This window comes from Syzygium oleosum, unplaced genomic scaffold, assembly GCF_021117445.2.
Source record: "Syzygium oleosum isolate NSW1041296 unplaced genomic scaffold, Sole_v2.1 Sole_v2.44, whole genome shotgun sequence".
Taxonomy (NCBI): Eukaryota; Viridiplantae; Streptophyta; class Magnoliopsida; order Myrtales; family Myrtaceae; genus Syzygium; species Syzygium oleosum.
Genome location: NW_026607528.1, coordinates 1,412,680 through 1,424,118, shown reverse-complemented (window position 1 = coordinate 1,424,118; position 11,439 = coordinate 1,412,680). Strand labels below are relative to the sequence as shown.

General features: G+C 39.5%; 2 protein-coding genes across 2 annotated transcripts; both read left to right on the top strand.

Annotated features, from left to right (window-relative positions):
* The first annotated feature begins 303 nt into the window (after positions 1-303).
* Positions 304-1,978, top strand: LOC115664088 (disease resistance protein L6-like). The gene is made up of 2 exons (XM_056306531.1): positions 304-1,334; positions 1,840-1,978. Exon 1 carries the CDS (start codon positions 852-854, stop codon positions 1,332-1,334), a length of 483 nt encoding a protein of 160 aa, XP_056162506.1. The 5' UTR covers positions 304-851; the 3' UTR covers positions 1,840-1,978.
* Positions 1,397-10,575, top strand: LOC115664089 (uncharacterized). The gene is made up of 7 exons (XM_056306467.1): positions 1,397-1,440; positions 1,840-2,941; positions 3,081-3,365; positions 3,446-5,692; positions 5,762-7,666; positions 9,781-9,901; positions 10,080-10,575. Exons 1-7 carry the CDS (start codon positions 1,397-1,399, stop codon positions 10,151-10,153), a joined length of 5,778 nt encoding a protein of 1,925 aa, XP_056162442.1. The 3' UTR covers positions 10,154-10,575.
* Positions 10,576-11,439: the final 864 nt, after the last annotated feature.

Sequence of the window (11,439 nt, the reverse complement as noted above, 5' to 3'; positions counted from 1 at the left end):
AAAAATAAACATGCTAGCCAGAACTTGAAGATTCGAAGCAAAGTCCACAAAGAAAATGGAGGATGTAAGCTCTTCGCACAAAGAAAAAAGGTCACCGTGTCTTCCTCTTCCTCCGCGTGGCTAAAAGGAGAACTCCACCTTTTTCTTTTCCTTTTGGGGTCGGTTCCATACACGGTTGATACAGAGAAAGCGCCCATGCATCTTCCTCTCTCTCTCCCTCAATTGCTCCGCTCACTCTATTTTCTTCTTCCCTTTTCCTCTCTTGCTTTATGATTCTCTTTCTTTCCTTTGTTTTCTTATGCCCTCATTTTCTTCTTCCTTGTCCCGTATGTTCCCCTCCTTTTGACTAAACTCTCCCCTTTTTCTCTTTATCTTTTTCTCAATTATTACGCGTCCTGTTGATGTTGTGACGAAGTTTCTTATGTTTGCAGTAAGACTTAGCATTGAAGGGCACAAGCTGATGCAGCTAAAAGTTGATTCTGATTTGGGATTGGCCTTACAGTTCTAACTGGCAGGCTCAGTTTAGCCAAGCGTGAATTGGTGTGCTTGGCCTTTAGTAACTAGTCCTGTAACTGTCTTGGAGGGCAGTTACTATTTCATGTTCTTGTTGAGCTAATGTTGTTGCTTGAGTAGTTTGCTAGTGATATCTGTTGTACCCACTACCCAGCTACCAGGAATGGTTTGCTGATGGGTTTGGCTCCCCAGCTTAGTTTTGAAGAAATAAATTAACTTGCCTGTAAAAAAAATTGTATTTGGGAATATTTTTCGATCTTGACAGGGACTAACGTCTTCTGAGGGTCGTCTCTTTTTTAATTTAAGCATTGGAGGCCGATCCAGGAACGTCCAAAAACATGGCAGCATCCGGTGGTTGTAGCGCGTCAGCGAGCCAGTACGATGTGTTCCTGAGTTTCAGAGGGCCCGACACTCGCAAAACCTTCACTGACTGCCTCTACCGGACCATGGTTGGCCAGGGGATCATCGCCTACAGAGACAGCGAGGATCTTCATGCCGGTGATCGGATTGACAATCTCCTGGGAGCGGTTGGCGACTCCAAAATCTGCATACTGGTCCTCTCTAGAGGCTACGCTTCGAGCCCTTGGTGCCTCCGCGAGCTCACTCATGCGATGGAGCTCAACGAATCAACCGGGAAGCCAGAGATCCTACCCATCTTCTTTGACGTCACACCCTCCGACGTCAAGCTCAAGACAAAACTGTACGTGGTAGATTTGGAGAAGCACGAGCAGAGGCCCGGCGGTGAGAGCAGGGAACGATGGGAAGCGGCTCTGAGAAAAGTGGGTAAGATCAGGGGATGGGAAGTCCAAGGGAAAGCGTAAGTAAATGCTTGAAACTCTTTTCAAGCTTCAGTCGAAATGCTATTCTCTTATTGCTTTTGTAAATGGCAGCGAAAATAAGCTCGAGTGGTTTAAAATTCGATATGAAGTATATTGGTCAATGCGTCATATACAAACTGGTTTTTTGGTACATGAGTAGGAAATTTCATTTCTCACCCCAAAAAGAAAAAAAAACAATGACAATTTACCAATTCTCATACATAAGCATGGCCATTTTGGCTAGTGACAGTTATATGAGTGAATTTGATCTAATTCTAGAATGATGTCTGTAATTTGGACTGCAAAGAAACATCGTCTTTCTCAAGGGGAAATTATAACTTATCGGCATAACGGCAATCATATCTTGCGGTGTCTATTTAATAAAAATTCTTCTGGCTTTATAGAATTTACCTGACACTTGAAATAATGATCCAACTCACATGCTATCTGCTCGTAAGTAGTGGTGAGATTGTTATTTCTTTTACTAAAACTGTTTGGTTTGTGACAGACATGGTGAAGTCATTGAACTCGTTGTGAAAGAGGTTTTGCATAAGCTGAAAGTAAAACGAAGACCTTTGGACAGCAAATTTATTAAGGAAGACCAACAAGTAAAAGCCATAATGGAGTTGCTAGACGTTGACTCCAGCACAGGTGTGCGTTTCGTTGGAATTTATGGAATGGGTGGGATCGGTAAGACTACACTCGCTTCATGTATTTACAATGAAATATATCCTCGCTTTGATAGCCAATGTAGCTTTCTTGGAAACATCCGAGAATTGTCGAAGAAAAATGGCCTAGTAGATTTGCAGAAACAGTTGGCAACCGACATCTTTGATTCCAGGTTTGTTGAAAAATTTATCGACGTTGATGAAGGGATAGCTAGCATAAAGAGGAGAGCTGGTTCTAAGAAAGTTCTTATTGTTCTAGACGATCTAGACAAGAAAGAACAGCTTAAGAAACTAGTGGGGGGGCCTGACACTTTTGGTTCTGGGAGTAGGATTATAATTACAACAAGGGATAAACGGATTCTGAATGAAGAGGAGGGAATCTTAGCTTATGAAGTAAAGCAAATGGATCCTAGTAAAGCGCTAGAGCTTTTCAGTTTGCATGCCTTTAATAGTGTCTCTCCTCCCGATACTCATCAGATTCTCTCTCGAGAAGTTGTATCTACGACCGGGGGACTCCCATTGGCTCTTGAAGTCATAGGTTCCTGTCTTCGTCACCAAAATGAGGAAATATGGAAAGAAATGCTAAAAAGGTTGAAGAATGTACCTCATGATGAAGTTTGGGACAAGTTGAAAATAAGTTTCGATGAATTACGAGATGTGGAAAAAGAAATTTTTCTTGATATTGCATGCTTCTTCATAGGTGAAGAGAAATCATGGGCAACCTATTTCTGGGATGCTTGTGATCTATACCCACATAGCTCATTGAAAAAACTTACTGATTTGTGTCTGATTAAAATTGTTCATGCTGATACCATATGGATGCATGATCAGTTGAGAGACTTTGGAAGGGACATTGTTTGCCAAGACTGTAACAGGAATCTGACAAGGCGCAGTAGGTTGTGGAATGGCAAAGAAGCTCTGAAAGTAGTAAGATCGAAAGAGGTAAAGTAAAAGTAGGATACAAACATTAACAATCGTACAATTATTTTCCTATTTCCCATTCAAAAGTTCCCTTTTGACAATTCTGAATGACAAGTTTAACGTGTGCAAGCTCGTACTCATCGATGGTTTCTATTGGCAGAGAAAGTATAAAGTGCAAGCACTCAATCTAGTTGGACGTTTTTTAGATCCAATCGACATTGTCGATGAAGAACTTGAGAGGATGCCTAATATGAAATTCCTCAAGTTAAGAGCAGGGACTTTTGTTGGAGACGTCAACAATTATCTCCTGGAGCTAAGATGGCTTTTTTGGTGTGTTCCTCCTCTAGATTGTAGAATGGCCAATTTGGACTTGAAGAATCTAGTAGTTTTCAAACTTTCGAGCAATGAAAACACCGAAAACTGGGGTGGATGGAACATTTTGAAGGTGCTAATTCATACTTTTGTTCTCTCAACATAGTATTCTCTCTTTGATTCTTTTTTATAATGTTTCAGTGAATTTTACAGGTGGCAAACAAATTAAAAGTTCTTTCTCTCATAAGATGTAATGGACTGAAACGGACTCCAGACTTTTCTGGATGCTTGAGTTTGGAGAGACTGTCTCTTGATAATTGTCAAAAGTTGCATGAAGTTGACTCCTCTATTGGGAAGCTAAAAGGTCTTACTCACTTGGACATTATTTGGTGTAAGAGTCTTCTAACTTTGCCTGAAGAGATTGGAGAACTAGCGAATCTAAAGCAATTTTGTATGAAAAACTGTTGCCAAATGAAGAAACTTCCATACTCTATTGGGAAATTAGCATCACTGTCTAAGTTGGATCTACCATTCTCAAAAATTATAAATTTACCCAATTCTATTGGCAATGCAAAACACCTGTCATTACTTCATCTATCAGGCACGCCAATTGTGGAACTTCCAATTTCTATTGGAGAGCTCACGCAACTCGAGTTCCTTTCACTCCAGGGATGTGGAAGTTTAAGGAAGCTTCCAGAATCAATAGGCAACCTGAAATCGTTACAGAAGTTGGAACTCTCGAGGACAAACATTGTTGAGTTACCTGATTCTATTGGCAATGCAAAACACCTATCATTACTTTGTCTATCAGGCACGCCAATTGTGGAACTTCCCATTTCTATTGGAGAGCTCACGCAACTCGAGTTCCTTTCATTCCAGGGATGTGGAAGTTTAAGGAAGCTTCCAGAATCAATAGGCAACCTGAAATCGTTACAGAAGTTGGAACTCTCAGGGACAAACATTGTTGACTTACCTAATTCTATTGGCAATGCAAAACACCTATCATTACTTTGTCTATCAGGCACGCCAATTGTGGAACTTCCAATTTCTATTGGAGAGCTCACGCAACTTGAGTTCCTTTCACTCCAGGGTTGTGGAAGTTTAAGGAAGCTTCCAGAATCAATAGGCAACCTGAAATCGTTACAAAAGTTGGAACTCTCAGGGACAAACATTGTTGAGTTACCTGATTCTATTGGCAATGCAAAACACCTATCATTACTTTGTCTATCAGGCACGCCAATTGTGGAACTTCCAATTTCTATTGGAGAGCTCATGCAACTCGAGTTCCTTTCACTCCATCGATGTGGAAGTTTGGTGAAGCTTCCAGAATCAATAGGCAACCTAAAATCGTTACAGAAGTTGAAACTCTCAAGGACAAACATTGTTGAGTTACCTGATTCTATTGGCAATGCAAAACACCTATCATTACTTTGTCTATCAGGCACGCCAATTGTGGAACTTCCAATTTCTATTGGAGAGCTCACGCAACTCGAGATCCTTTCACTCCATCGATGTGGAAGTTTGGTGAAGCTTCCAGAATCAATAGGCAACATGAGATCGTTACAGAAGTTGGAACTCTCAGGGACAAACATTGTTGAGTTACCTGATTCTATTGGCAATGCAAAACACCTATCATTACTTTGTCTATCAGGCACGCCAATTGTGGAACTTCCAATTTCTATTGGAGAGCTCACGCAACTCGAGTTCCTTTCACTCCAGGGATGTGGAAGTTTAAGGAAGCTTCCAGAATCAATAGGCAACCTAAAATCGTTACAGAAGTTGGAACTCTTGGGGACAAATATTGTTGAGTTACCTCATTCTATTGGCAATGCAAAACACCTATCATTACTTCATCTATCAGGCACGCCAATTGTGGAACTTCCAATTTCTATTGGAGAGCTCACGCAACTCGAGTTCCTTTCACTCCATGGATGTGGAAGTTTGGTGAAGCTTCCAGAATCAATAGGCAACCTGACATCATTACAGAAGTTGGAACTCTCAGGGACAAACATTGTTGAGTTACCTGACTCTATTGGGAATGCAAAACACTTGTCATTACTTCATCTATCAGGCACGCCAATTGTGGAACTTCCAATTTCTATTGGAGAGCTCATGCAACTCAAGTTCCTTTCACTCCAGGGATGTGGAAGTTTGAGGAAGCTTCCAGAATCAATAGGCAATTTGAGATCGTTACAGAAGTTGGAACTTTCAGGGACAAACATTGTTGAGTTACCTGATTCTATTGGCAATGCAAAACACCTATCATTACTTCATCTATCAGGCACGCCAATTGTGGAACTTCCAATTTCTATTGGAGAGCTCACGCAACTCGAGCTCCTTTCACTCCAGGGATGTGGAAGTTTAAGGAAGCTTCCAGAATCAATAGGCAACCTGAAATCGTTACAGAAGTTGAAACTCTCAGGGACAAACATTGTTGAGTTACCTGATTCTATTGGCAATGCAAAACACCTATCATTACTTCATCTATCAGGCACGCCAATTGTGGAACTTCCAATTTCTATTGGAGAGCTCACGCAACTCGAGTTCCTTTCACTCCATGGATGTGGAAGTTTGGTGAAGCTTCCAGAATCAATAGGCAACCTGACATCATTACAGAAGTTGGAACTCTCAGGGACAAACATTGTTGAGTTACCTGATTCTATTGGCAATGCAAAACACCTGTCATTACTTCATCTATCAGGCACGCCAATTGTGGAACTTCCAATTTCTATTGGAGAGCTCACGCAACTCGAGCTCCTTTCACTCCAGGGATGTGGAAGTTTAAGGAAGCTTCCAGAATCAATAGGCAACCTGAAATCGTTACAGAAGTTGAAACTCTCAGGGACAAACATTGTTGAGTTACCTGATTCTATTGGCAATGCAAAACACCTATCATTACTTCATCTATCAGGCACGCCAATTGTGGAACTTCCAATTTCTATTGGAGAGCTCACGCAACTCGAGCTCCTTTCACTCCAGGGATGTGGAAGTTTAAGGAAGCTTCCAGAATCAATAGGCAACCTGAAATCGTTACAGAAGTTGAAACTCTCAGGGACAAACATTGTTGAGTTACCTGATTCTATTGGCAATGCAAAACATCTATCATTACTTCATCTATCAGGCACGCCAATTGTGGAACTTCCAATTTCTATTGGAGAGCTCACACAACTCGAGTTCCTTTCACTCTATGGATGTGGAAGTTTGGTGAAGCTTCCAGAATCAATAGGCAACCTAAAATCGTTACAGAAGTTGGAACTCTCAGGGACAAACATTGTTGAGTTACCTGATTCGATAAAAAATCTCAAGCAATTGAGGGTGATGAGGTTAGCTAGGACTCCGATAAAGAGGTTACCTGCTAGTATTGGAATGCTAGAGAGGTCGGAGGAGCTCGCTGCCCACAATTGTGAACAACTTGCAAGCAAGCTTAAGATTGAAATTGGCAAACTATCGTCTCTAAATATCCCAGACTTATCATATACTCGTGTTCATGCAGTGCCGACAGTAGTCAATTCCCTCATGCGACTCCAAACACTAGATTTAACAAATTGTAATGAGCTTCAGGAGTTGCCAAAACTTCCCTCGAGTTTGAACTTTCTATATGTTCAATCGACATCGTTGCAGTTAGTTCCGGACCTCAGTTACCTCACAAATCTAGTGGAATTGGGTCTGTCTAACGGCTTTGGACAAGCACTTGCTCAGGCATCAAACCCAATGCAAACTCTTCAATTACAATGGGTTGGAAAGTTATCTAAGTTGAAGAAATTGAGCTGGGGCCTTTCAGATGTTCCTGTGCCATTAACGGAGTTGGGTTGCCAATTTCAGCTTAGAGAACTCACTTGTTCTTGCATAAACAATTTCGACTTGATAGTTGTTGGACCACAATTTTCCAACTTGAAATTTTTATCCAAACTGGGTCTTTATTGCTCTCCACTGAGGGAAATTCTACTCGATGGGCTTGAGCTATTGAGAGATTTGACCGTGATAAAATGCGAATTTCTCGAGGGATTGTCAATTATTTCATCAAGCTTGAGGAAGCTCTGTGTAATGGGAGTATTTGATTGCCCAAAGCTACTTGAAATTCGATTTCTCAGTTCGATGGAATCATTGGAGATGCTTCGGGTTGCACGCTGCGATTCCCTAGGCGGGTTCTGTGGTTTATCAAACTTGAAGAAGCTGAAGGCTTTATGGATCAACAACTGCGATGGGCTACGGGTTGTTGTGGGCCCTGAAGAAACGGAGCTTTTGCATCACTTGAATTTTGACACGTGTGAATGGTCGGAAAGGTTTGCTAATGTATCCAACTTAAGGATACCAAATGAATGCAAGATAAATGTAAGGGCTTGCGCGGAATTACCAGATACTAATGGCGACCTTATCAGTTACGGGGATTACAGAGAGATGATTCTTGACAGGACGAGGAAGACATTTAATGAGGTGCGCCTTCCTTCTAACCCTTCACTTATTTTTCAAATTTTTATTTTTCGAAAACGCATGTAGTAGGCATGACTTTTATTTCCCTTGTTCCGTATGATTTCTATGTCTCTCTCTATCTCCTTCTTTTGCATGTATTAATTCATTTGTGTGCGCGGTAAGTATATAAACAGAATAAATAGACAGAGACGTGTGGTTGTTTCTCTCTTTAACATTCTCAATACTCATCTACTTCCTTTCAAGAGGGTGCGTCGCAGTTGACAAGGGTGGCTCTCTTGGCACGTGTCACACCTCTCTTCTCTCGTGCATGAACTTCTCTTATGTCGGCGAAGTGAGAATACTTCTTTTTCTCGAGTGTGTTGGATGAAAATTTCACCTTGAGTGAACTCGGTATAGTCTCAGATATTGAAGAGCTCAACTATTGCAAAATGACATAAATGCCGTTTTTAGAAAATTAATTATAGTCTTTTGAGAATTTTGTGGTAAAACGAAAATAATAAATGTTCCCTAAAACCAAACTAACGCAAAATTTTCTTTCAATTACGTGGGAATCCACATATGGAGAAATGACCCATAAGTGGGGAAATGAATCTAAGATAGAAGACGAGATTCTAAAATATCACTCGAGTCAAACTAAATTTCAATTACAGTATTTCTGTCTACGAGGAGTTGCCTTGTTAATCTAGATGTATAGACGCCCCTAGTGGATATAGTCTAGAAGGTAAACACCCGAGATGATTACTAGGTCTTTCACGTGTCAACCACCCAATGGTTAGTAAGTAAATTATTTCTTAAACTGGCAATTGCCTTAGTACGGATCATTTATGGACACATGAAAATGATCATATCAATATTTCACCAACCAAAGATAAAAATCTCGCACGACGGCACGAAAGTAGAAGCTCAACTGCTCTTGGTTGTTCGAATAGATTTCTCTTAAACAAATACCCCCTTCCCCTTTATATTTTAAAATGAAAAAAAAAGATATAGAAACAAATATATGATTTATGTATTTTGAAAGATTTGAGGTGTTATAAATTGGATGAGCCACGAGAAAGGAAAAACAGTAAAAAGGGTATACCAAAAACAGACTTAGCTTAGATGCAATACCCATTTGTCAACTATGTTTTACTTATCGTCCTATGCCTATCAGACTAACTGTTTGGTTTGGCATTCACTTTTAGAAGGCAAGCATGTGAAATAGTCCAATTCTATCATTCGTCCAAATTTTACATATTGCTTGATATTCCGGTATCAAATGATTTATTCTAGTTTTCTATGAAACCGAAAGAATTCTTGAAAGAAAAAGAATGCATATAGAAAACATATAATTCATGATATCTATTTATCTAAAAAAGCAGGTAAACATACTGTTTTCTTTTCCTGATAGCTGAATCTGATTAGAGTAAAATACAAAGTAGCCAATAAAATGTGGGTAAAATATGTACGTATATAATAGATACATAATCATTATACCGCTAAACCGTTGGATAATCATGTTGAATTCAACAAGTTATTTTTTATGGATAATTGTTAAAAGCTAATAACTCTATAGATTATGCTAGATATACTAGCAGTTGTTTGCATAATCGGTTTTCACAATGATGGGTAACCAAGGTATATAATCCACTTATATATGAAGAAAATGATGTAAGTTAATGTTATAAAACCTTTAGATCAAGAAGGTTAAGTTAGATTAAAAAAAAATTAGCACTCGTCAAATAAAGGGAATCGATCCGATCCTAAATTTATTACTAGGTTAAGTAATAACTCTTGAGTATAAAAGAAAAATCTTTATTTAAAACCCATGCATACACGTGTCCTACTTGCCAATAAAAATGAAACGAATGGGCAATATGACTAGTAAAATATCAAACAATCGTATTCTACTATTAAGTGCTCCTCTTTATACTATTTATCAACAAATTAATTATGAGCAATTCATTGAATTTTCTACATAATCCATAAATAATTAAAATAGGTATTGTAACTTAAATACTAATTGAAGCATTGTAGTGTTCGGACTTCAAAGTGGATGGGTTAGATGATATTTGAATTTTCTTATGCTAAAATACTTGGAGAAGACTGATCCACTTTTGCTTGTACTCTTGTACTAGGAAGATGTAATGGAAACAAATGAAGAAGAATCATTGATGGAGATCAGCAGCTATAGGTCTCAGAGCTCGTCATTGACTATCATAGGGTCTCCAGAACCTGGCACTGAGCTCGACTCTAGAGGTAAGTCACTGCTGTTAGAATGAATATACTGTCATCCGGATACACAAACTAACATCTGTTAGCTTACCAATATTCAAAATTAACAGCGATTGAACTGCATCTTTGGATGCTTTGCTGCTATTAGCTTGGATATGATTTCATCGATTAGCTTACCTCGATAGCACAAACTATCTTGCAGGTTTGAATGACTTTCAGTCTCCTCCACGAACCACATCTTCGGATGTTTCCAAGTGTTCGTGCTCAATTCTGTAAACAAAATGTGTCTGATTAAAGCGATGGCGAGATGAATGAATTCACAATGTGATCGAGTTCGGGAATCTTGTGAAATTTCGTAAGTAATGGAGTTTACTCTGCTTTGAGGACATGTCCCTCCTCTTCCAGGTCCACCACAGGGGAAATTTATTGTCGATTGTTCGAGGTAATTAATTCCATTTTGTGAAAATCCAATTGTGTGCCACGTCGATTTCCGATGCATATGATACTTTTCTCGAAAGTGCGCAATATGATGGGCAAGCTCAAGGTATCAGTATGTTCAACTAATAAATTTTATGCCATAGGTCACTCTTTTTTGTTAATGCCGTAGGAAGTCATTTTTAAACAGTTAAAGAAGAAGATGATCTAATTCTCCAGATGATCCAGTACTTCAGAGTCAGTTGTTGTAATTGTTATCATTTTTTGGACATTACGGCAAGGCACTCTTTCTTTTTCCGTTTTTGGTAGATTAATGGTTCAGCTAAAGTTGCTCAAATAACTAAAGAATGCAAAAAACTAAAGAAATAAAAGAAGAAAAAATGAAGAAACAATTGAGCTGGAAATAGACGGTATTTGGGCTGTTGATCTTCAAAATCAACTTGGCAAAAGCTCCTCGAAAATCTGTCAAGATTTACTAACAGGCACTATCTGTGACCCTGCATAACGCTGTCATAGATGACGTGACCTGAGCGAAGATAATCTTTGTCCTTCCCGTGCCGATGTTTGCGAATTTGACAAAAGTAATGGTCGAAGAAAATGATTGGGTGGTATTGGCATTAGCGCATTCCACAATGCTAGCCAAAGAGCATTTCTAATGACTGTTATCGGTACCTATGTTTCAAGTAATTCACTGCTAACGGCAGAAGAGACTAATTACATGGTATCTGCATTTTTGCACCCCACAATGCTAGTCAAAGAGCCATTCGAATTTTCTTCTAGGAGGTCGTAGTGTAGTGGAAGAGGCCAATGAAGGATCGATGGCAGATGTTCAAGCAATTCACTGCTATACTTTCTGTTCTGCTATCATGATGCAATGTACATTAGCATGTTTTCCATTTAGGAGGTTGTAGTGGAAGTGCCATTCGAATTTTCTTCTAGGAGCTTGTAGTGGAAGAGGCCATCGAAGGATCGATGGTGGATGTTCAAGCAATTCACTGCTATACTTTTTGTTCTGCTATCATGATGCAAGATACATTAGCATGTTTTCCATTTAGGAGGTTGTAGTGGAAGAGCCATTCGAATTTTCTTCTAGGAGCTTGTAGTGGAAGAGGCCATCGAAGGATCGA

What these genes read in the sequence shown, in the direction of transcription:
- LOC115664088 (XM_056306531.1), top strand. Translation starts at nt 852, where the DNA reads ATGGCAGCATCCGGTGGTTGTAGCGCGTCAGCGAGCCAGTACGATGTG.
- LOC115664089 (XM_056306467.1), top strand. Translation starts at nt 1,397, where the DNA reads ATGGCAGCGAAAATAAGCTCGAGTGGTTTAAAATTCGATATGAA. An exon ending in GTGGATGGAACATTTTGAAG is followed by an intron (nt 3,366 to 3,445) that starts GTGCTAATTCAT and finishes TGAATTTTACAG; the next exon opens with GTGGCAAACAAATTAAAAGT. An exon ending in TACCTGATTCTATTGGCAAT is followed by an intron (nt 5,693 to 5,761) that starts GCAAAACACCTA and finishes TCTATTGGAGAG; the next exon opens with CTCACGCAACTCGAGTTCCT.